Raw genomic sequence first — 27,145 nt, forward strand, 5'->3', positions numbered from 1 at the left:
GTTAGTGGTGCTGTAGTAGAAGACACACAGTAGCATCCAATTGAACCAAAGTGACATTTGCAGTTCAGTTTAGATGCTATTTGATGTGCTGCAGCTGAACAACTAATTAGATAACTCGCCTGCAAACGTATGTTGACAGTGTACTTTTCCATGGTGAATGTTTGTTTAGTTCGGTGGGACAAGACATGTTACCATATTTCTAAGTTAGTTGGGAGGAAGACTGTAGAAGGAAAGCTAACATGGGTTGTTGTTGGGTCTGTGGCTCTTGTGATTTAACCATCTGCGTATAAAATGCTGATGTAACTGCTCTATTCAATCATCATCACCTATTTGTTTAAAATGAAGTGATTTTACTGGCACTATGGAAACAAGTTAAGTGGATAGAGAACCACAGTATCCCAATGGCTTAATTTAAAACTAGGCGGCACTGTCATGAAACAAAAAAAAAAACGTAAAACTATAAACTTATCCCTTTTGCAGATATGTATGCCGAGCAGACACTAACATGCATTTTAATTCAATTTGGACTTCAGTGACTGGGGACTATTCAAACACTAAATGAAAGTGGCACCTCACAACCCAAACCTTAATCTAAAATCTGATCAACTCTGACAAAACAAATTAGAGGTTATTTTTTACACCACTGCACCTCAGCTACTCTCGATGTACAACAATAAATATGCAACATATACATGCAGAGATAGAAATGACTTTTATGGAGATTTTCCAAACAGAACAAAGTTACTGGTCGGTTAATAAAATAAAGAATGCAGAAACAACAACAACAACAAAAACGAACAATTTTGAACAAAAAAGTAAGTTGTTAAACTGGCTTATGATTGGCTGTAATCTCTTGAAGGTGAAATTAATATATCTTAATTAAACATGGGACATACATGGCATGTTTCTCTCCTCTGGAAAATGATACAAGACTGCATCTTTGTTTCGATGGAACATATCAACTCGGTTCACACAGGTTCAACCTGTACAAAGAAATAACATTTTCAAATTGCAACGAATGTCCTCTGTGAACTTAAAAATAATATCTGTAATAAAAGTGCTTCCTGGATATGTCCTCACTCAATACAACTACTTAAAGAGTTTCAATATCAAACACCACTACAGTTAGCCCTCAGGAACAAAGTGAAACACAAAAAATGTCTCCTGTGACACACTTCAGACAGAAGCTGATCTGACATTAAAATGGCCTTCAAAGGTCTCCCAGCTCAGACCTAGTATACTTAATTACTTACAGGGGTTCTATCTTTGTACTGTAATGAGGCCTGCTGCAAGAACACACCTGTGGAGGTGGCTATGTTGAAGAGATGGGGCACTTGGCTGTGGTCACTGTGACACAATTAGATAAAATCATGCAGATTGTGTGGGGTGAAAGTAGAGATGAGCAGAGGCAACTTAGGAGACTGATAATGTTTTATGACCAGGTGTCTTTTCCAGCATAGATATGTCAGAGTAGATAAACAGCCAGGGGACAAGTTAGAGGTAAAATTCAACCAAAACAAATACAAAAACAGTGGTATGAAATATGCTAACTATGTTAGCTAAATGACATTCATATTTCAGTCCTCTCTGTATTTTCATGTGTTACAGGTTAATGATAAGAGCTAAATGTAAATTAATAACAACTGTAAAAAGTAACTGGGGTACATATAGCAGTGTTAGTTGGGAGAGTTTCTCATCCAAAATAGAACTAACAAAACAATACAGACTGCAAAGGTAGAGATAGCTTGAGTCCTGATAGCAACATTATCATAGATTCCAGATGCTGCTGCTGAGGTCCCTTAAGGACAAGAACAGCAGAGAGCAATGAGGAGGTGTTAAGGTAGTAATACATAATGCAGAATCACTAAAATGCACATGTGATCTCAAAAAGTAATCATTTTTGAATGACATAACAGTATTGTATGTGTACTGCATCAGACTTCAGTCATCTTATTACCTGCTGAATGATATATGACAAGCAGTCAGCTAAGATATATTTACAGGATAGAATAAGGGAAGTATTTTTTAAATATCAATTAATGTAACTGAATGTAATAATACTGAAAGGAAATACAGAATATTGGCGGCCTTGTCTTTTAATGTACACACAATATTTCTACAGCTCTCACTTCTCTGTGATGGACCACAATAAGGTGCTTTTGATAGCAGTCCACAAGCTTCTGGTAGTCCTCCGGCTGAATTTTTTTCTCATGGGGACCATAGTCCTGTTGGAACACCCAACTGCACCTAAGAACAAATCTTCTGGCTGATTACTTTAGGTTTTCCTAAAGAAACTGGAGACAATCCTCCTTCTATATTATTCCATTTACTTGCTTTAGAGCAACAGATCCACTGGCAGCCGAACAGCCCCACAGCATATTACTACCAACACCATGATGACAGTAGGTATGGTGTTCTTGGGGTTAAATGCCTCACCTTCTCTCCTCCAAACATATTGCTGCTTATTGTGTCTAAACAACAGCATTTTTATTTTATCTGACCACAAAGTTTCCTCTGACCACAGACGTTTCCTCCGGAAGTTTTTTTCTTGGTTATTGTGATCAGCAGCAAACTTCAGTCGAGCTTTAAGGTGCCTCCTCTGGAGCTAGGACTTCTTTCTTGCACAGCAGCCTTTCAGCTCCTGTCGATGCAAAACATGCTTGAATGTGGACACTGACCCCTGTCTTCCAGCAGCTTCTAATTCATTGCAGACTTGGTTTTTTGGTGGTTTTTAGCTGACTCTTGACCTTCCTGACCAGTTTTCTCTCAGCAGCAGGTGATAGTTTTGTTTTCTTCCTAACTGTGGGAGTGACACGACTGGGCCGTGCACTTTATACTTACAAAGAGTTGATGGCACAGTCGACTTTGTAACCTGCTTTGAAATGGCTCCAAGTGACTTTCCTGACTTGTTCAAATCAATAATGTGCTCTTTCAGATCAATGTTGAGCTATTCAGACTTTCTCATTGTAGTGTGTGTGGCTGAGTCTACTGGGTGTATCAAACAAGCCCTATTGAAATGGACCTGGAAAAGTCAACAGCTGCGTTCAGTCAGAATCACTCAGAAGAAGTGAAACAGCCATGCTACAAAGGAAAAAAATTAATCACACATCAACTTTGGACCAGGACTGTACATGAAACGTGACTTGTCACTAAAGAGAAGAAAAACAGCAATAGTGGAAAATATCAGATATGTGTGGATGGATGCTTCCATCTGTGTCAAGTAAAGTGACTTTTATGCTAACAAAATATTTTTTTTTTAAAAAAGGGAATGCAAATTACGTCTGAAGGTATCAACTACATTATGCATGGCAATAATAAAGTGACTAGAGTAAAGCAGAGGAAGTAGAGGTCCCTAACCAGAAACAAACCAGTTGTTTGCCTACTAACAAAAAACCCCAAAGACGAAAAAGAAGAAACCAAACCAGTATCCCTGGCCATCTAGAATGTAATGTGGGAATTCATCTGGGAATATTAAGGGAATACTGGGCAAATGCCAACAGTGGACACAGCTCATTCTTTTTGTCTTGGGGGGGAAACAGCTGATAAGTGATTTGAGTTGGCCATTAGGGTCAGAACCTATTTGGAAAAGTATCTTTTTTTTATCTCCCATTAAGTGCATTCAGGAAAATAACACCATCTACCAATTCAATACTTCTAATGTATAAAACTATACATGCATGGAAATGTCAACCCTCTCGAAACCATACATGAAACAAACAGAATTTTATTTTTATCTTTTATTACATTATCGTATTGCACTGTCCTGTTCTGCACTGGTTTGATGGCATTCATCTGGATAATGAGCATCACCAACTGTTTATTGTGATTTGCCCAGATCCTAATATCGGTATAGATGTAATGGATGAAAACACAAAATGATTAATTCTCATTTTGCTTTGGCCGAGTTTTGTTTATTAAATTTGCCGATCATTTGGATGAAAGCTTGACTATTTTTTAGATGAATGGTTTGGGTTGAGCTTTGACATAGTCATATTATGGTCTGAAGAATCGAGAACAGAATATACTGAATGTTGAGCGCTGAGTGTTAAGAAACAAATCGAAACTGATCACTCTGGTGCCCTGGATAGGAAAGCCTGCTCTAAACAGAGATGACGCACAGGGCAAAAAAGTAGAAGAAAAAAAAAAAGGATAAGCAGAGGAATATAAGAGACCAAGTTATTCCCCGAAACTGGAGAAGATGCAGATTTGAGAGGAGAGGGCAGTTTGGAAGGACTAAAAAAAGATCAAGAAGAAACCCAAGAGAAGAAACTTGAAAACAAAGATGAAAACGATGATGATCCATTCAGAGGACTGAAGCAAATGATAGTAGTAGAGCTTTGTTGGTGGTTTCTCTTTTGGCCAGTTTTTATCTGCAACTGACACCGAAAGCCATATTTGAACTTCTTGACCTTATAATCTTTGGCCTTCAACCGGCCCTGCAGCTTATAAGGAACTGCATGTTAAAAAGGCATAGGGGAAAGGGAGAGGGAAGAAATATAGTTTTGTTACTTTATTATTGGGTTTCAACAACCCTACTCTGAAACTCAGAGCTCACACATGTTCTTAACAACTCTATAATGACACTTAGAGTTTAAAAGCACACAACCCTCCTCCAGTTAGTTAGAATTTAAGAAGCCTCTTGGATGAGAGCTGAAACATCTTCAATAAACTAAAACAAGTCCAGTTGCCAACAATACAGCACTTAGAATTACCATGACCTGGATGATTGAGAACCCTCATCAACACATTTCAACAACTTCATAACTTTTCTAAACTGTTTTAAATGTCAATCAATTCTTACCGAATTTTAGAGAATGATTGGTTGCTGGATTTTTACAGTAATAATCTTATCCTTGTGTACTGTATCAACATTCTGTCCATATTTGTGATATCACAGAGCCTGTGAGATGGAGTACCTAAAAAACAGTGACATTTTTCATGCAGTTTGAATGGCTTCATGCTTGCTTGTGTTTGTGCTGATTAAATAAAGTATACAGCATAGGCTTGTATAGTATAAGTTAGAGAAAGTCTACTTTAACAGTATTTTTAAAGAAAATTGTTTGAGTTAATTCATTAAACTTTAAAGTGTCTGTTGAAAGTATCTGAGTAAAACTACAGATGGTGTTTTTCTAATTCAGGACTACCAATGTCAGTTCTTTTTGCTTGTTCATCCAACTCTGAAAATAACATCCCCTTGGAGGCAAAACTATTTTTGCAGCCTAAATCATTTCCAACAAACAAAACAACAGTTCCTTTTCAAAGAGGACTCGTGTTAACCAGAGAGACTACATCGTTCTTTGGACTCTGGCCAGCAGCGAGCAGGTATGGGCGAAACAGAAGCAGCAGTTAGTCACTAGATGAGTATTAGCGAAAAACTGACTATTTTAATTACAGTTCTGTGCTAGTTAGCATTTACAGGTTCATCCTTATCAACCTGAGAGCAACGGCTCAATTGGGCTTTTGATTTTCTGATTCTCTCACTACACTGTCATAGAGCCATAAATCTAAATCAGCACTTGAAATGCATGAACAGTGAGAAAAATATGCAACTGAGCGGTGTCAGACTAACAGAAGCTGTCTAGTAAGACAAGATCTATGAGCGTTAACCCTTGGACAGAGGATATGCTTGTGTAGCCAGTCTTCAATTAAACACAGAAGCATGGTGCCATTCTGGAAATGTCAGATCAATTCCACATATATTGGGTCCCAGCATCCCCTCCTTTGTCCACTGCTGAGGGCACAGGAGTAAGACTTAAATGTACTGCATTCCAAGGTTATTTTGTCAATATGGTCCAAGCAGATATGCTTAGATAACTTACACAAGTCAGGGAACCAAAAGGATAAAGTGGGTAAATGCAAAAGGTGATGAAGCGACGCCGCATGGGTGTAAAGATAATTGTGAGGACAGATAACTGTACAAAGGACAAGTATTAACTCATGGCCAAACATCTTTTTTTATACCGAGTAATACATTAGTATGAGCAATATCATTGTCATCAGTAATTTGTGGTTGCCAATCCCATCAGATTCTGCTCTGATCCCAAGATATTTGCCAACAGAAGATAGTTTAGAGATTACTTTTACATTTTTGGGATTAAAAAGTGGATTTATCTTCACTCTTGGCAATAGCAGGGATTTGCTGTCTCTGCTGTCAGGTGTTTATGTACTTTAATGTTGACTGCAGACTGGAGCTGGTAGTGTACTTTATAAGTTCATGTTACAGACAGGAGAGGGGGGAAACAACAGAGTGACTGATTCACATTATTTCTAGTCATGATCATTAACTTCATCATCACTTTCTGACTCTCTCCCTGAAGTAACGGTGACCGGATGAAAAAACAGCATTACATTACAAGAATTTTAGGATTTTATACATGTTTAAATACTATTGTTGGCATGTCTGATAATGTAATTAGATGACTTGACGAAAATTATTACAAAGGTCCAGTAGCTTTCAACAATTTATGGCAGAAATTTTACACACTGTATATGTGAGGGATCTTTAGCAAAAATATTTATGGTATGTGATAGTGTCAAAATATATTATATATTCATTTAGTTTTTTCTTTTCAGATTTGTCTAACTAAATATTCACATCAATATTGGTCTTAAAGAATCAAGTATCATTCATGCTCTTCTTTACACAGTGATAGGAATTCGTCCAGAAGGCAGCAGGGTTTAGCTGGTTACTCTTTAAACTGACAAAATGTGGACACCTGTCAACACTGAGCAGTTTTTGTGGTGTGTGCGGGCACACTGTCCTGCTGGGGGGTTCAGTCATAATTGGGTGCCATTGCCATGAGGGGGTGTACTTGGTACATAGGTGTTTGAATTGCTGGTGTGTCTCAATGAGATGTGTAATGAGATGATTAATGTAACTCTCACATCACCGTCAGTGGTTGTAATGTTGTGTACTGTATGCATGCATGAATGTTTTGTTGGTCAAAGAACTAAACTTACAAATAAACTACTAGCGGCAAAGTAAAAGGTAGAACAGCTGAGAGCAAAGTTTGGAAATGTTGCTGCCTTTCTTAAAAAATGTAGCTGTTTTTACTCACAGACAACACGATAAAGACAGAAAAGCAAAAGGCAGCACAGACACAGGCAGTCAGAGTGAGGGGGGACTGAGATCTGACGTCCTGAGCAGGTGCTTGAACAAAGAGATGGAACACAGAGTGAAAAGCCGCAGGGGCACAAAAGATGTAGAACCAAAGACAACGGGTAGTGACCTCTGTGTACTGCAGACACAGGGACTGCAAGAGACTGCAGCACAATCTCAGTGGGTAACAAAGTACATCAAAAGCAATCCTGACTAAAACAGCATGATAACAAACACCACAAGTACAAGCATCAATGAACTTAATACATCACTGTTTAAGCATATTTAACTTAACTAATTTCACACTGTCATTCATTTTCTCATTTGTGTAGACAGGTACTGACCTTTGGTGTTGATAATCTTAGAGGTGAGCTCCAGAGTCTCGATCTGCTCAGATCCAATGTTCTCCAAGGTGATGGTTAGCTGCTGGGTCTCTCCGTTGAAAAGCTGGACTGACACAGTGCTAGACAGCTCCTCTTTTGACATCGGCTGAGGTGTGTGGGCTGACCTGTTGGGTTTGTGGAGGAGGAGGGCCATCAGTGAAGGCAGAGAGCAGAACTTATCTATTTATTTATTACAGTGCTTCTTAATGTGAGGTCTGAGGATGTCCATGGGTTCTTGAGGTGGTTGCAAGGGGTCCCCAGCATGTAGGGGAATTATTCATTTTCACCATGATTCCAACCACAACTAACACAGTGACAGACATTACAACATTTAGTTCATGGATTACATAGCCTACACTTTCTGTGATAAAACATTTACAAGCACAATTCTTATCAGATGGGGAATTTTTTTTTTTTTTATTTCAAATGTTATTCAGGGTTCTTAGTTTAGCTTAGTTCAGGGTTCCTTAACGTGAAAAACGTTGAAGAACAATTGCCTTAGGGGAGTATGAATTAAAATTAAATAACAAAAACACAATGATATCAGGCGTATAATTGTGAAGACACATGTAATGTGGTTTGATGTGACTATAACAGACCCTTTATACTTCATAGTAATACTTAAATCACAATTTGAATAATAATTCTTCAGGCATTAATCAGCCAGAGATGTGTGGAAAAAGATAAAGTTTCAAATGCTCTCACTCATGTTTTGATAAAGATGATACAGGCATTTTGGAATCTCATTAGACTTCAGCGCTGCTTTGTCTGTTTTATGATCAAACATCATATGAGTTGGAGTTCAAGTGTTTAATATGTGAAAGCTTAATTGACATTATTAAAAAAAAGGCACCGTTTCAAACATTAAGTCATGTGTTGTTAAGAATGGAAACTGGTTCAGCGCAATATAGCATGAGACTCATTCTGCATACTCGCATTGACACTTGACAGTCATCACACTACAGAATATACGCATATAGAATAATTGTGAACTCTCCCAATTTTTGTGGGAGCTTCCTGTTGTCATTGCCCTGTCTTGGTTTCCTTCCAGGGTCACAATTCTCCTGTATTTCTCTTGATTTCTGACAAATTTTGACTGTTTTCCCCCTTTTAGTAATCATAACCTGATACGGCACTGGGCAGCCTACTATACTGTTGTGCCACGTCCTTGTCGGTTAATGATAAGGCAATATAGAAATGTAGAAGAAACACTCAAGAAAACGTCAGACTCCTTGTCGAGAGTTTCCATTTCTTGTGAAGAATTTTAATGGAGGGGCTTTTTCCAGGGAAGTTTTCCAAGTACACTGAACGCTCTGGTTTCATGATCCTCCAATTTTTTTTTGTGGTCTCGAGATTAAGTATGGCCTCCAGTATACAGCATATATGTCAAAGACTGTAATACTCCTTTAAAGAGTCAATCGATTAAATATATATAGATGAATGTGGGCGTTCACTACAACTTTACCTTGTCTCATTTAATATGCACATGGTCTGAATCGTAACTTTGATATACCACAAACCCTCTGCCTGAGGCTAGAATTAGAATGCCAGTCATCACCAGCTGCCTTTACTTTTTTTCTGAACTTGACAGCGGGTCAACACAATATAACTCCTACTGATATTTCAATTGCATTTTTTGAGATGGAATGAAAACTCTAAATGTTGCAATGCAACATGCATTGTTCACATTTTATCAGATGTTTCCCTCCTTTTAATTCAGTAGAAGTGTTTTATGAAACACTGCTGAAGGCACAGGGCAGATCGATGCTCTACATCATTCAAAATGTAGTAAATAACCAAAGCTCAAGTTAAACACTAATGTTAGTGATGTAAAAAATAGACCTGGGGCTTTTTTTGTTGGAGCTAAGAAGATATCTGTTAAGTCAACAATGCACCTTTGAGACAAAAGTCAGAGCTGAAGATCTACCTGTGGACTCACCCAAGGGACCACATATTAGATTTGAAATCTATTTGCTTGATATATCTGCTACAGCACTCTTCAGCACTGGCGAATAAAAAGATTTTCCACATCAAAAGCTTCTGAAGTGCTGTACTTACAGGCATGACCTAAATAGTGGATTTTGCAGCAGCTCCACTGTCAGAATGATTTACAGCCCTCCAACTGCGTGCTTTACCTGCTGTATTTTTCTAGTAGTAATTTAACCCATGATTTCTCCTGTTATGTTTTCTACTTCTACTGCATCCAAAATGTCACTCCACCTTACAGGTGGTACATGAAAACAAATGCCCTGGCTGCTCTCAGAGAGTGCAGCTACTTCTGATGGAGGAAAAAATGCTCTGTTAAAGATATCAATGGTTCTGTTACAACTTACGCAGCATTGACTTCAACTGCGTTGTTTTGGTTTGTTCTGTAGTTTAGGTTCTTCGATATACAAGAACCTGAACAGTGTATCAATTAAATGTGTAGTGCTACTTACTTGTTAATCATCACTTACACTCTAATTTGAAAATTTTAAAAGCAGTGATGCTAACTATCATCAGCTTTGATTGACAGTTCAAGTCACATTCACTTTCAGATTAAAATATTTTATCAAATCCAAATTTGAAAAGTATCATTTTTGCCACTGGCATTATATTTATTTACGAAACACTTGTGGTTAGATTTTATTTTAAAAGTTATATTTATGAATCTCAACTTTCTATTACTTTCAAATACTGCTCATAATCAAGACACCTATTTTCATGGCCACTGTTAACCTCAGCACGGGTAAATGTTAGAATGAGTTCCGTGTTAGAATTGGACAATCAAATGGTTCAGTACACAAATCCTGGACCTGACCTGACCTTAAGCAAGTGACACTGCTAGTTTGAGTGAAATACTGCCCAGCATCAAAGAATGAACTAGCGTTTCCATTACTAACTATAATATTACAATATGATTATTATAAAATAACTGAAGCGTATTAGTATTAGTTATTAGAAATAAAGCCTTCTCTTTTAAATCACAAAGATACCTGAACACAAAGTCAATGAATATTTTATAATGTGACAAAAGAAATGAGAAATATCCTAAGATTTAAACCTCTTCATAGACACTCTCCAACATGTTCAATCTTCAGGGCAAATACTACATACCAAGTATGTTGAAAACATTCAAACTGGTTTTGGTAAATATCTTTCATTCATTTGGCATATGTGGGTTGAAAGTGAGTTGATTCTTCTGCATCATTCTCGTGATAGGATTTGTCATAGATCAAACAGGCGAGTGGCACTCAGCTGAATAATTACCTATTGTTTCTTTTAGGAAACTGAGTATCGACACTATCCAAGAGCAGTGCAGTCTGTGGGTAGCAAGACAGTGACACATTTTTCATTGTTCTGGCTCTGGACTGCAGCACAATGGATGTGAAATAAAATAATTACTATGAGTTTAAAGTGCTGACTTTCAGCTTTAAGGGTGTTCCCATCAATCGTCGGGTGAACAGTGTTGGACTCGTTGCCCTTTCTTATTTTTATGGCCAGACAGTGCATTGCTCTTGTCTTTTCTACAGTCAGTCACATGACCTCAAATCAACACAGCATGTGTTTCACTTTCTGAAGAGCTGAATGAAGCCAAAAGGTCCAAACACGAATGACAGGAAAGGTTTTGCAACAAAAAATCTTATAGTTGAGGTAGACAGACAGTATTTTATTAGCGTTGTTGGGCAAGAATTCAACCTTTCAGTTTTATTGGAATTTAGGTGGTTTGATAGAAAACTAGACTTCTGCACCAGGTTTTTTTTTCAGGCTCTAGAAATTCAAGCCTGAGATGGGACACATAGGTATATTTAAGAGGGAGGGCATTCCTATTGGCTGCTCTACAAATGTGAATTTCCCTTCAGATGGTGAAAGCCTCAGTCTTGCTGAAAACTTGCAATAACTATCCAGTTCCTTCTTTGCCTACAACAACATATAGTACATAATATGTGTCAACAGATGCCAGCTTCACATAGAGCTTCAATTCTATGGAGCTTGTATCACTGAGTGGCAAAGACACATGATGACAAACAGTGGAGGATAACATTTGCGGAGGAACAGTAGAGAGTGTATGTGTGTTTAATATACTAGCTATGCAGCTTTCACTTGCACAAAGCTGAGGATCTCCAACCTGACAGCCAAATGATGCATCGACCCTCTCCCAGAGAAATCAGGTCCTCCTCTGTTTCTGGCCCTCACCGACTGTGACTGAAGTTGTAAAAAGGGATGTCTGGACTATCCTCTCACCCTTCTGTTAGACGGCAGTACAGATGCCCAAGGCGCTTTGCTCTGGGATCGAGAAGTGCTGGAGGCATGTCAATGATAAGAAAAGTTTGTGCAAGAGGGGCGGGGGTCTCGGTGAGGGTCCCAACATGGGTAACCAACCCCTTTCTGTTGCCGTTTGAAGATGCGGGTTTGGTGGGAGAGGCTTGGTGGTGTAATATTAGGCAGCAGAGAGAGGGGTGGAAGGTTTTGTAAATAATATAATAATGTGGATGTGAACTGTCAAAATAGTTGAGATCCATTTAGTCCCGTCTAAATTAAATACAAGTATGTACACACACACAGAGACAGTGTCAGAAAAGTTGAGATTCATACACTCCTGCCAGACACAAATACGAGAAATTGACATTATACATAGTCCTGAAATGATTCTGAAATATATCAAAGCTCTGCCTGCTGCATTGTGTTTGCCATAATTACAGTAAAAGAATGTTTAACAGAGATTGGAATAAATGTATGAAAGTTTAGAAGTTGAATGAAAAAAAGGCCAAGAGGAAGTGACACATCACTGTTTGGTGTAAAAAGGAGAAGTGTGCGCTCAGGCCTTAACAGGATCACCGTAAGAATTAAGTGTTGAACTTGGCTTTTTACCAAGTATAGTAAAAAGATGTACAACAGTTATTGAAAACAATGTATTGAAGTTTAGAAATCTAATAAAGCGTTGTGAAATCGTTAACCATCATCAAGGGGTTATTAATCAGTGAACAGAGAACATAATCCATGGTCCGAAGCAGTATATACACTGAGAAGCACAGACTAAAGAGCAATTTTCCACTCGCTCCAGCCTTGAAGAAACACCTGAGACGAAGAATGTGAGCAGCCTAAACATTGCTGAAAGGACTTCAACAGATCTTCAGCAGAAACAGACCAAGGGATTAAGAGCACAACGGATTAACAGTTTTTGCAAACATGCTGTGGATTACAAATTGGATGCTGGAGTACTTTTGTTCACTCTGCTGGCTTGAAGTTTGGACTTTGTGGAAATTGAGAGACCTGGGGCGGGGTTGTGATTTGCCTCAAGGACTTGGACTTTCAGCAAGAAGGGAAAGGCAAGCCATGGAAAGACCTGACCCTCTCCATCTCACCTAAATTTAAGGATTTCTAACCAGACCTCAGCTCTTTAGAATAATTTGTTATTTAAACTTTTGTGATTTTATCAATAAGGATTTTAGATAATGATTGATTGTAACTGAAATACGTATTGAGCTGCATGGTTTGCCCTTGCTTAAGCCCATGTAATAAAACCAATATACTATAGTTAAAGTTGTGGACATTGATTTTATGTCTCTTGTGTGTGCATAATATCTATATAGGTTCTTGTGTCTCATTTCATATCCATTTCATATACAGTATGTGTATAGAGCTCAAAATGGTTTGACTGTGTGTAGTATGAATCTCATACCCACAGCTTTGTGGACTAATTATAACCAGGAAAATGACTCATGAGATGGTGTTCTGACCGTGGTAGTGATGTGCTGAGCTGGAGACGAGGAAGTGAGGGAATGACTTCAACCAAGCAGCCACTTGTCTTCACACCAGCCAGGCCCTCCAACAGACAATCACTGGTGACACCAAACACTGACGTGTGGTAACCTGGGTTCAAAGGCAGATCAGAGGAAATGGTTAGCTGCAGTGGATAATGTTTTTAAGAACAGGGGGAGAGACGAAATTTGCTTCTAATACAAAAATGCATGCAACAGAATTCACAGCAAATATGTCCACCTCATCAATATGTGCAATACTGGACCAATACCATTACTGAGCAATGAAGCAGGTTTCCAGCTGGACTCACCATTGACAGTGATGTTGCCAGCTGTACGTGGAACACCAACCAGAGTGACAGGGTACAGGCCAGACTCTGCAGGTAGGGACAGAGCAGCAGGCAGGGATTCAAACTCCACTCCAGAGGTCAGCAAACCCTGAAAACAAATTAGAAGAGCATGGAGCGTGATCAAAACATAACGCTAAACTTTCATGAAAGTAAAAAAAGGACTCAGAGGTAGAATCTAATTCAAATCAAAATGACAATTTCTTGGCAAATGATAGCATGAATCAGCCGAGATGAAAAGGTGAGAATAAAATATGTAGTGAGACTACAAACTTTGAATCAGTGTGTTTTTTTTTTTTTTGTGAGCAAGAGCAGCCATAGCTGTAAAATGTCTCTTTAAAGTTATGATGAGAAAAGGGTTTGTGTCTTTTTCACCTGCAAGTTTGAGAACAAAAGTGTAAAAACCTTGACTCTCTCTGTATGGAAAGCACTTTCATCACAAAGAACACTTCAGTGAGAATGTTTTGAGATTATCAGAGGGTTTAAAGTCAGAAAAAAAATGATAACAAAAAGAAAACACCCTCTACAAATAATAACGTCTCTCAGCTCTCATTTGATTCTTTGTGCACTCCATGCTAACACGTCCCCCAGAGTGATGTGCAGCTGTCTGATTCTACCACAACAGTTCAGTGGAAAGGATCTCTCAAACTGTTTCATGTGATTCATCATCTTAATCTACCCATGATGTCCTGAAGATTAAATCTCTGTCACCACGAGATGGCCATTTCCACTGAATAAAATTGCTCTCCGTGGGAAACGGCTGCTTGAGCCACGTGTGCGTGAGAAATGAGAAGTGAAAATAACAGCTCACAACACAGAAGGAGGAGGGATCAGACAGGTTTCAAATGCAAGTCAAAAATTCTAGTATGACTGGGACATCTCGTGCTGAGTGTCTTTGTTTTTACACATTGGGAAATTTTGAGCCAGGTTTTCAAAGGTTTCTGAGCCCTGAATAAATATTCTAATTGTGAAAGTCAGAAATACCAGTCACATAAAAGAAATGCTCAAAGGACAATTCAGATTTCTTATTACTTGGCTCTTATTATTGCATTTTTGTCCACTATTCTATTGATTATCATAACATTGTACTCATCAAAGTAATTAGTGAGACTGCAAGGCCAAACAGTCAGACAGGTTATTTGTTTACCCACCACATTCCTGTATCAGTCAATGTATTAGTTCATATAGCGTTACTACCAATATGAAGGAAAGCAAAAACTACTGAAAATAAAATCAAAGTTCTATAAAGTGGAATTATGCCTTTGAAAGACCTCATATTTAACCTCAAAAATGTCATATTCAACCATCCCCAACATCCAACCACCGTCTGTCGCTGAGTGTCATATTAAAAAGAAAGCAAATGCTCCAGGTCCACGAACAGCACTGTCAAATTCACTGTTATCTTATGAAATAATAAGTAAAGGTGGTTTTCATAGGAACATAATACATGTATGCAATACTGTCTCTGTAAATATATTAAATATTAAAGTAAGTATATTAAAGTACATACATCTTCACCATGAAGTTCATACAAAAACTGTAGTTCCTATATGTAAAAACTGTTGTTTCTATATGTATTGTAACATTTGTCCTTTTTAATAAATACAAATGATGTTTTGCAGTCACTAACTTTGAACAACACTAAGGCCAAGTTCAAGCCAACTTTATCGCTCAGTCCGGCGACACCAGTGCTCAACTTTTGCTGGAATGCAACATAAGGCGCTGCAGTGGCCGATCAACTAAGTACAAGAATAAGTGTGAATCATGGATTTCTATTGCTTTGTGATAAAATGAGTAAACAAATAATGTGGCCTGTCTCAAAAAACTATGAACCACTGTGCAGTGTTAGCATCTGATAAGTCTTTAAGGTAAATTTCTGGATCAGATGCCCCATCATGAGCCATGTACTGTGAGGCAAAGTCAGCACTGTAAAATACTCAGAAGTGCCAGTGTAAACAAGCAGTTATTTTGCAGATATAATGTTAGACATTTTCACTCTAACACTGGCAAATTATTTGCACTCACTTTAAAAATTGTGTTTTAAAGTTCTTACTTTAGCAGGAAAAACTCAATTTTGATGATGGTGTAAAATGAAAAATGATTTGAAACTATCCTCCTGGGACCCTAATTTTTTTGCAGCAAAATTCACTGCAATTCATCCTTTTGTTAAGGTATTTTAGGCGGAACCAAAGAGGAGCCAAGCTGCTATCAATACTGAAAGTCATCATGTATATAACATTATCTGCTCAGAGCAATATGAACTCTGGGCTCCAAGCTTAACCACAACCATGGTCTCTTCGTCTAAAGTTCTTCACACATTTCTATGATATTTGATGAAAGGTATGTGATTTTTAACTCTGGGATTTTCTACTGTACTTGCGCTAAATGTTTTTAAAAGTATGCCTGGAAATTTTACTTGATAGATTATCATATGTAAAACTATCTCAGCAGTCTGTTGTTGTTTCTGTCTGCCGGCTTAGCGGCTGGCTATGATGTCGACTGCAGAATTCCAATAGGCTGTGATAAAAGAAATCAACAATGCAAGAGAAATACACAGTGTCTAGTTACCTCATTAGCAGTCAGACAATACCTGCATGTGGCTTTAAAGTCTTTCTGAATGTGTGTTTTGAACTCATGCCCCCCCCCAGAATAACTGTATTTACATTCTCAGTACACACTGGTTGGTTGCACAAGGCAGACTGAGGTGACGTAATGACTGCATCAATCCCTGACAGCAGACACTACCTCACTAGAGGGAAGGCTGCCGGAGAGCTGAGCCACTGAGGTACCACAGCTGTGATTTAAACTCTCCTTGCTTTCACTTCAGGACATTACACACCTCCATTGGACACCAAAGGTATCAGTGTTAACCTATTGGAAATGGTTCATTTTCATTCAGCCTTGAAAAGGTTAATTAGCCTGTTTCACTAACAATAACGATTAGAGCATGTGCAAAGTGGATAGTATTGTTTGAGCTGGTGTGCAGAGACTTCACTGGCAGCAACACTGGCAGTTGGCGGTTAACCTTTTGTTTTGATTTGATTTCACTATTGCTATGAAAATGGTATGATTACTATTTATGAGTATTTCTTTGTTCTGGCACATCATTGCACATGTGATAGCAACAAAAAACGTCACACAGACACAATAAAAAAATACACACTCCAAAGAGAGACATTTCTCTCTGGTTTGGCTCAAAACTTCACCACTTCACATTAAATAAAAATGCCTTTTCGCAATTTTCCCAATCGTGTAATATGATTATGTGTGTGAGTGCATGTGTGTATATATATATACATATATATACACACACATACACACACACACTCATATATATTTTATCTTTGTGTTCTATTATTGAAGTAAAGGACAAAACAAACTTTACTGCAAATAACTAATCTGAAAGACAAAACTCAAGGTGTTAATTTTTTGTTCTTGTTTTGTGAAAAAGTGAACAAATATCCACAACTTATTTGTGGGGAACATGACTGGAGCATATGCTGGTGACCCCTCTGAAAATGAGGCTGTGGGGCTGGGGGTTGTGGTAAAAAGCACTACTTTAATAGACAATCAATAAAGCACAAAGCAAAGCCGGGTATTAGTGCTGAAGTCGTGTGGTGACTGAGAAAGAGGGCTTGTCTTGCCAAACTACAGGGTCACCTTGATGACGGAAGATGGAAAAGCGACCTTGTGTGTGTTTGTTTCCCAGTGTGTTTCAGAGAGCTGGTTTATGTACAGCGGATGGATGGCTGTTCAGGTCTAACGGCAGTCACTTTGTCTGGGGTACAGAGGAGCTTTTGGCAGCTTGCGTCACCCTGTCTGTCACTACCTGCGTGACTCTTCAACACCACCTGAGGTTCCCAGCTGCCATGGACCTGTGAAGGGCTTCAGCACCCATCTGTGAACTGATCAATTCACCTTTGGGTGGGGAAGACATTATTACTCTCTGACCTTGCCTGTTTGACTGTTTCAGCTCACAGCAGTAGTATGGTAACTCCCTGAACTTTAGATGACACTCAAATTTCTCATCAATGCGTACGCCAAGAATGTCCTTAAGTGTTAGTAAGTTTGGGTCTGCAGAGATTTCTCACTGGAGTCCTTCTGACTTCCTGCTGCCCCTCACACAAGCAAATGCCAATGCTAAGAGAAGACAACTTTAGATAACAGCAAAAATACAACAGTGTTTTTTAAGAGGTGACTTAAAGGAAGTTACTGATTATTATTACCTCATGTATGTCATTTCAAAGACAAGGGGCAATGATGGCCAAACATGATCACCTAAGGGCCTGAGAACAGGCTTAAATGGAGTCAGTGTTTTGATGTCGTCTGTAAGTGAGAAGGCTGGCTGCTGCACTCTGGACAAGCTGGAGGCGAGAGAGGAACTTCTGTTTATGCCAAAATGGAGGGAGATACTGGAGTCATAGAGTACATGATTGACTTTTTCCAGGTCATACAAAATATGTTATCTTTTAATCATATAAAAAGTCAGTTACGAAAAGTTTGTAAAAATAAAAAACAAAATTCATTAGTAATATTGTAATAGCAGTATTAGCTATATCCTTAGGGACTTGGCTGTACCTAACCAGTATCATCATGATAAATAAAGACCTGTTGGTTCATTTTCTCTGACAATAGATGTGTTTATAAATGTGAGAAAATAATGCAGATTTATTCCCGCTGGCAAACCTCTAATCTCCATTTCCCGAGGCCTCGGACATTCACAAAAACAAACAATTAACTTTTCACATGAATCACAGCCCCAACAACTTTAAAGCACAATCAAAAATTTCAATAAAAAAAATTGTGTGGCTATTACATGCACAGGCTTATAATCAAATTGTAATCAGGAAAAATAAGCAACATGAGGTGCTTTTATCCAGGAGTTCTTAGTCAAGTAGAAATTGCACTCAATTTGCAATGAGATGAAGAGAAAAAGACAGCGCCTTGATGATGTGGGACTAAAGATGGTACCCTCAACACTTCATTGCATAGTTTATAATTCTGCAGCACAGTAAGGATACTGGTGTTCAATAGAGGAGACGAGTGTATATAACGTGGATCAAGCCATCTGTTGTCACTGTTAATGGTCTGCATTCATACAGTTCACTGATAAAACACACACTTCCTGTCATTACAGTCTACCCACTCGTCCACATCCCTCTCTTTTTTCTGCGAGTCTATATCACACTGCTTTTAAATCAGCAGATGGTTTTATGAAGTTTTGTTTCATGCTGCTGCAGTCCCCTCAGCATCCTGAATGAAGCAGTATATTTAACCTGGTTGTCTCATAGAGCCTTGATTAAAAAGCCCAATAAGAATGTTTAAATTTTCTATGATGCATTTTTAGTAGTCCCTCTTCAAATTGTAGTATAACAACAACAGACCCACAGCAAAAGCATCCGCCATTTCATGGCTTAATTACGTAGCCTAATGTAAGTGCAGTTGGATTCTCTCTAAACAGCAGCTGTCGCTTCCTAAGACATTTTGAATTCTCCTCTACCCTTTTCTTGACCTCATGATGTATTCCATCAGGGTTAAGGGAAAGCGGTTAGGAAAGCACTACTCGACAGCCCCAGTGGTGTTTCCCTCCTGTGTTCGTGTGTTTCTGTGCCCCTCCACAGCCTCGTTTTCCCACTACACCTGTCTTGCATCAGCCTCAATAGACCTGCTATGTTACCAGTGGTTTTCCCAGCTCCTTCCCTACTGTCATTTCTGCTACTCATTCCCCTCACCTGTGTTTCGCAGCCTCTCTCCACCTACACCTCATCCTTTTTGTTAGGCTGGTTTATATTCAAGTCCAGCCATTAGTTCAATCTTTGTGGAGTCACCTGTCGTGTTTGCCTCTTCCTGCTGTTCAGTTAACCTGTTCCATTGGCTATTTTGGAAAACAGTTCCGCATCTGATCTACCTGCCTGCTGCCTCTTCCATTTGGGTTAACCTTCTTGCTCTCAGAATGACAATATGAATCGCTGACAATTGAGGACCTTCACTTCATTTATGTGTTTATGGTTATCTACTTTTGTGCTGCTGAACTTGCAAATTATATTTGATCTCTATTTTTAGCAAACTTTAAATGCCTGGCATTGCTAAACACAGGTAAAACCTAAGGAATGATGGCGGGATAGGAAACTCCATCGTGGAAAATATCCATGGTGACATCTTTGAATTGATCCAGTGCTCCAAAACCAAAAGATATTAAAGTTACAAAAGCATTTAACAACAAATCCTCAGATTTATGAAGCTGGCGAAGGCAAATGCTTGGATGATGAGACAAATGATTTAAATGATTAAGTGAGTATCAACTACTTTTTGAATTTTCCTTTTTAAGTTCTGAATAATTATTTTCAATGATGAAAGTCAACTAGTCTTTGAATATCTAGAGGGATGAAACACTTTTTCTCTGCCACAGCCACGCTGTGATCTAGTAAGATTTGCGTCACTGGAGCTTTAGCACACACAAATACACACACAGAGACAACTGGCTGGCGATTCCTCCTCCAGTTTAAACCCTTTGCAGACGCTCCAACCTGGAGGTCACCTGCATTTCCTGTGTCTCTAACAGCATGTGCTGTTATCAGACGATGCAGGGTGGCTAAATCAACCAGCAAGACCTGTCCAAGTGGATTTGGCATCAGCTCTGAGACAGCTGCCACAATTAAGAGGCCACTGTCTCCGTTCACACTCTGCCGTTAAACTTTCACGGCAATTTGTTCTTGACTTTCCAGATAATTACAGGCAACATCTCTTTTGACAGGTAGTACATTGCGTGCAATGCAGTGTGTGCCGCTGCTATATAGCAGCTGAAAGTATGCCTATCCCTGCTGGCCTTTTATTGAGCCTCATGATTGCTTTGCATTTCAGGGTTGTCTCAAATTCTCAAATCATTTAATTCATTAACAGACACAGCAGTGAGCATGAACAACTGCAATTTATTTGGTAATTTTTTGCACTCTTGAACCTGAAAAAGTGTCTCAACAAGTGCACATTTGTGTGTTTGAAAAGGAACGATAATGGTGAGCAGAGTGAAGAAGTAAGAAATAGACGTTTCAAAGGTGTAGGTTTGCAATACTGTCAGCAGTCCTTAAATTAGGAAATGTTCGGAACTGAAGAAGCTGCAGTCAACTGGCAGCTATTAGACAATACAATTAGACTGGACTCCCTGATGTCTGACGGCTGTTTTAAAACTTTATTTTGCACAGAATAGGAGCTCAAATGTTCTTCTTCTTACCTCAATATAGAACCTATCTTGTCTGACAGGATGGTGTGTGAAACAATAAAAGTAATGGCACTACAGGGGGTGTGTCTCTCCCTAGTGATGCTTTCTTACTGTCAGCAATGAGAGGAGTTTGTTCTCATCATCTCATACAATCATTAAAGTATTAAACTGTCAAAAAAGCTTTTAGTGGCCCTTAATTTGGCTATCACGGATGATTCCAAAGCATTTCCACTTGCCCTGTTGAGATTGATAGGTGGATGCGGAAGGACTGTTTGTATTACTAGTGTGAGAAAAGCATGTCAGCAACCTCCTGTTTTCACAAAGCTGTTGTTCAACATTAAAAAAAAGATTTAACAAGTTTTAAAACCACTGAATGCGCCTTTAAAGCATGTTGACATGTGTTTGTACTCAATTTCACTGACCATGTTCTCCACACGAAGTTCATAAGGCATGGGGTTGTAGACCATGAGCTGCACTTCACAAACATCTCCCTGAACCCACTGGAAGTCTGGGAAAAGAAAAAGAGGACATGAATGAAAGAGGAATGAATACATTAGAATAAGATATCAGTGGTATTAAAACCCATTTGTAACTAATGAGCTGAGAAAAATTAAAAACCATTAGACCCCACTGGTATTAAGGATCAAAGGCAACACTCAGTGACAGATTACGTAAATAAAAACAAAGTCTAATAGAATATAGAACAGTCCCTCGATTCATTTTTAATTCTTGTCGAACCAAACCGAATAAATCACAGAATGCCTAAAAGCTCATCCAGTTTGTTTTACATTTCAGTTAAACTTCACCAGGCTTATTTTTGGAAACTACACTTTGCTTTCTCTATGGGATTCAGGTAATTTCTCGGAAGCTCAATATAACCAAGCTCATATGTGTGCATTCAGAATGAAGCTACAGCCAGTAGCTGGTTACCTTAGTGTAGCATAAAGACTAGAAGCAGGGGGGAACAGCTAACCTGGCTCAATCCAAAGTTTATAAAAACACTGCACACTACTCAAGTGACAACGTGATCCACAAATCCAGCTGGAGTAAAAAGAATGCATGAGCTTCATTCAAATGAATCAGGCTGTGTTTCTATCACACAGGGCCTGCAGCCAGAAATCAAAAATCTTCTGGGATGTCTGTGTAGAGGTGGGGAGATCATTACAGAAGCCATGGTTTAGGAAAATAATGTTCAGTAATCACATAAGGTTCAAATATGTAGGTGAACACATACATACTTTGGGCAATGTAGTGTGTAATGTAACACATACTGAGAAAAAAATCAAATTCATTTGAGCGAACACTAAAGCTGTTACCGGCATGATATAGAGCTGGTAATGGCCTACAAATCTTGTTCTCTAGATGAAAGGAAACATATTTGCTTTGTGCAGGCACCAACACATGTCACATCATCATTCACACATAACCTGAATCATATTGCAATATATGTCAAAAAAATGTGACCATATAGTGCAGCCCAACATGTCAGCACCTTACAATGGTCCATTCTTAGTTCACAGAGCGAAAAGAGTCTATTGAGCTTTCGTGTAATAGCAGGGATAAAGGGATCAAACTATGTTATAACTTAATTAAACAGAGTGGAAAAAGGCAGGTTTAGATTGAATCATGGGTGCTCTGCTCAGATTATTTTCTAAGGTTCAGATATTTCAGAAGTATTCAAAGAAAAGCTGGTGTAATTGATTTCCTGAGAGAATAACTTGGATTTTTTTTTTGAAACAGCTTAGTTTTTACTTGAAGAAAAAAAAACATGAAGAGATCACAGCCCTGCACTGCAGTATCCATCATTCCTGAATGAGATGTTGAAAGAGTTTGTTAGATTGAGAAGTTTTTAGCCCCACTGTTGCCATACCTATCTACATTTTAAATATAACATATTCTAGTCCATCTGGAGAGTCCGCTGCTCTAAATAGACCTACAAAAGAGTGGCTGAAAATCTGAGCTCAGACCCTAGCAGGAAAAGGGATTTATAGAAGGCAAACTCTAGCCATGCACCTTGGGAAATTAAGTCAGTCAAAAGAAAGATACCTATGATATGAATGCCTGGAAAGCCCCACACAACCCCAGGTCTGGCTCAAAGGCATGCTCTCATAGCCAGCCAATTAAGTGTGAAATACACCTCTGAAAATGGAAAATAGAAAAACAAAGTGGATTGCTGCCATCTTATTTGTGTTGCTTCACTGCTAACTCCTTAGGTGGCCATTGGGATTCTGTGCATATCTGCAAAGGCTGCAGCTCTTTACAACCTCATCGTATGAAGCAATAAGACATGTTTTGAGTCAATCACGGCTGCGTGGTAAGTTAAACATTGCCTGTGTTTGTTCTTTTAAACTGCAAATTATCTTGTCAATCTGTCTCTCATGTGCTGTGAAAATGATGTTTTATTGACCTAAAACAGAACCAAAGATGTTTACTGGTGTTTCTGCATCCTACAGAGAAAAATTCTGTAAACTATCAGCAACATTAATCTTTCATACTGAATAATAGATGCACACTATGCCGGGGCACTGGAGCAAAAATCATCCATGTGTAATGATGCAACCCCAGAGCAGGAAGGAATGCATTCAAACATAACTAAAGCCAAGCTTTTGAGCGCATTTGAAATTGCAAGTCATTAGCGCCTCAGATGGAGACACATTTCTGGAGGACATTTAGTGGAGATCTATTGGCTGGCCAGACTTCACTACAGCAGGAATATGGCTTACAGAAATGTGACTTTAAAAAACATATTTATATATATATATATATATATATATATATATATATATATATATATATATATATATATATATATATATATATATATATATATATATATATATATATATATATATACACACAAATTAGACACTTTATCACTAAAGATACCACATTAAAAACCAATAACCAATAGCCACCGCCTCACATGTAGAAGGACACACATTTGTGTATTTTGCAGATCATTGAATTCCAACTCATCTCATCATCTCATCAGCATCTCAAATGTCAGAAGATACTAAAGAAGCCAGGGAGAGAGACATGTGAATCACTACTGACAGCCTGGACAGACAGGAAGTATGGATTAATGCTTTAGAAATATCTAAATGTAATCGAAACAAATCTATGTAGTGTACCTGCTCTCAAAAACCTAAATGGATGCTAATTGGTGTCCACTTTCTTCCTAAGTGCAACTCTGATGATGGCCTTTACATTCACAGTTTCCTCCCATGTGTGAAGTTATAAAAGCTGTTCTGGTTTTGTGGAGTCCAGTTTATCCAGATGGTCATATTTTAAATATGAAGCACAAGAGTTAATAAATCTACTGTATTGACTTTTGCGGCAGGGAAGAATATTTTGCTCTTTTAGATTTAGGATGCTGCTGCATAAAAAGAGTCTAGGCATAGTATCAAATGAGTGTATTGCTGCAGAACTGTTTTGTACTTTGTTGTGTATGAAAAATGTAACAGAAATATTCTTTAAAAAAGTAGGGATGCATGCATGCAACCAGGCACATATTTAGCTTACATCCCTAAAATCAGTCAAAACCAGCATTCAGACCAAATGTACCACTGTGTGGTATAATTAACATTGATTTATTTGATTAACAGTGATTCATCTTTTTGCCTTCAGTCTGGTTTTCAGTAAATATAACACACTCTGTTGGACTGGGAACATGGCCAGTCAAGAGCATACCACTGTTTGGCCCCAAAACTGAATGTTAAGGAAAACTGTGCCACTATATCGATCTATAATTGGTGGGCAATGTACACAAAGGGCACGTTTTCCTAGCTGGTAACTCAACACCCTCAAGAATCCTTAATCATGAAAGTCAGCCCTAACCTAATTGTTATTTTCTTTATCTCAAACCCAATGACCTGGTGTGCAGAACAACAGGCAATGTTTTATTGTCTAAACACTTATTGATCTCACTGTGACCCCGCATCCCCCTTATGAGGACAATATGATGCAACACTCATGTCCCCTGTATCCCACTGTAGTGGTGAATGGATAGCCGTAGATCACAATGTTCTTAAAACTGAATCTCTGAGCAATTATAGAGAAAACAATCTCCCATCATAGGTCCCCTTCTTTTATGGCTGAACATCAATCTGATTTACTACATGGGACTTAAAGAGCTAGAAAACACACCGACACACATATATTTCTCAGTGTCCATACACTTCAACTGCCAGAGCCGAGCACAGAACACTAAAAATTTGGTACCCTGACAGTATATTGAATGAGTATGAAGTGACGGTTTACTCTGAAGCATTAAAAACATCTCCGAGCATAATGAACTTAATAATATGATTGCAGCTGATATCATACAGCATGTCGCGGCCCTTGTTTCTGTCCGTTAACAAGAAATAATACTGAGTTCTGAATGGGAGGACATGCCCATATGTGGCCATTGGTTGATGAAAGCACTTTTACATTTCTACAGTTCTAGCATGCTGGGAGATGCCTTGAAGGAGTTAAGAGAGAATCTTAACTGGCAGCTAGCTCCCCTGAGGTAGATGGACTAAGAAGGAAAGGCATGTTTGAATTAATCTCCAAAGTCTCACAACACCAAACTGCACCAGAGGAATATCAGACTCCTACAATCTAAATCCTGATCAAAGAACAGAACAGCTCCTGGGTACAGATGCTGGACGGTTTAGTAAAAATCGTTTGTGGTTTATTCACCGTCTGCATCACTGTATGATACATGATTGATTACTACTACACCGTTTGTCCATGTGACAGAACAGACACAGAAATATTTAAGCTTTTGCTTTTTGCCAATTTTCTGTTGATTTTCTTAAAGCCTACCAGGAAGTAAAGGGGCAGTTGAATCAAACAGTAGTGGATTACAAATGACTAGAATGTATTAGATGAATTAAATGTTTTGTTAGAGAGGAGAAACTTACAGCAGGGAGTATAGCATGATTATGTTGGTACAATGATGAAATACAATTAGTGAATTAAAGGGCAACAGATAAAGATGTGTCAAGTTTAACCAGGAAATTAGGGGGCGAAAGGCAAAACTCTCAAAGTAATTCCAATATTAAATGTCTTCTTCTGTAAATCCTGGCTCAGATGACTAGTCTTATATAAAGTTAAATATAAAACAACCATGTTAAATTTGCTTATTCTGCTGGTCGATATAACAACAAATCACAATCATGACTTGATCACTGAATTAAAACAATCTGAGTTTTGTAGTTTTAGCCATAGCAGAAGATTAACACTAGATATGAGCTGTTGGGGTTCATTTAAAGTAGAACACACTCCACTATAAGCTTCTGGTTTATTTCTTATTTTTAAATCTTCGTATGGATTTATACTAAGTCAATTTATGCTGTAAAATTAATAACTTTTACATTAATAGCTTGATGAGTCATTCTGGGTGTGCATCTCACAACTACACTTAGATGAAAAAAAAATGTACTCTGACACAAAAGATGCAAACTTCTGCTTCAAAGAGCTTCAAGTGCAAAGATATGAAGGGGGCCCACACAACGTCCCTGACTGAGCACTGGCAGCATGTAGCTGTTGATGTCTACAACTTAAAGACCAATGCAAACTCAAATACACACCAGATAATGTACAGCTGCACTTACTTTCTCACAGCTACTCAAATTACAGAATTTTGGTTTATGGCCTAAATCAGGGACAATAAAGATTTTCTTTTCATTATCGGACATTGCTTGGGTTTTGTCCTCTTCAGACTTTTTTGTTCTCCATTCACCTTGGAAGTAGGCAAAGTTGTGACATACTGGATTCACTCTACAATGTGAACATGTTTTTTATACACCAGATTTCCAGTCAGGGCAGCAGCAGTTCCCTCCAGCTTCGCTTTCAGCCTGTTACTGCTGCTTACATGCCAAATTATAAAATATTAAAAGTGTGTTAATGGACCCCTTTCACAGCACACATTTTGACAAAGCAGGTAAAGCATAGATGTGACCATTAATGTTAACAAGGGCATCTCTGTCCCTGACAGCTTTGCCAGTGAGAGAACATGCACAATACTACGGCTCTGGACCCAGCTCACCTAAATGGAATGTAGCCATAATTAACATTGTAAATTCCACTTGAGTTTGTCCTTCTTTGACAAGTCAATATGTCTCCCATGAAAATGGTCCATCAGGTGGATCGTGCATTTATGAGAGGGAGTCATCAGTTCAAAATGGGGCCAGTTAAAATGAGATGACTTTGTTTAGAAGCAAGCCATGACAGGAATGCAAGCAAGAGGTCGCAGTTGAATAAAAATCATGAATATCACATTAGAGTGGAAAAAAAAATTATATTGACTTATTTTGACTTTGTGTGCCAATGACTTGTCTGTAGACAAAGACATCATTATCAGTTGGAAAATC

General features: G+C 38.4%; 1 protein-coding gene across 3 annotated transcripts in view; it reads right to left on the reverse strand.

The window, feature by feature from the left end:
* Positions 1-27,145, reverse strand: part of trappc9 (trafficking protein particle complex 9) — a 207,940-nt gene that overhangs the window by 145,713 nt on the left and 35,082 nt on the right. For all 3 annotated transcript variants that reach the window (XM_037093057.1, XM_037093056.1, XM_037093058.1), the window contains 4 exons: positions 21,209-21,294; positions 13,535-13,661; positions 13,203-13,335; positions 7,444-7,607 (listed from right to left, as the gene is read on the reverse strand). In XM_037093057.1, coding sequence (XP_036948952.1) covers positions 7,444-7,607; positions 13,203-13,335; positions 13,535-13,661; positions 21,209-21,294 — 510 coding nt within the window. The remainder of the gene's footprint in view (positions 1-7,443; positions 7,608-13,202; positions 13,336-13,534; positions 13,662-21,208; positions 21,295-27,145) is intronic.

This window comes from Acanthopagrus latus, chromosome 3, assembly GCF_904848185.1.
Source record: "Acanthopagrus latus isolate v.2019 chromosome 3, fAcaLat1.1, whole genome shotgun sequence".
Classification (NCBI taxonomy): Eukaryota; Metazoa; Chordata; class Actinopteri; order Spariformes; family Sparidae; genus Acanthopagrus; species Acanthopagrus latus.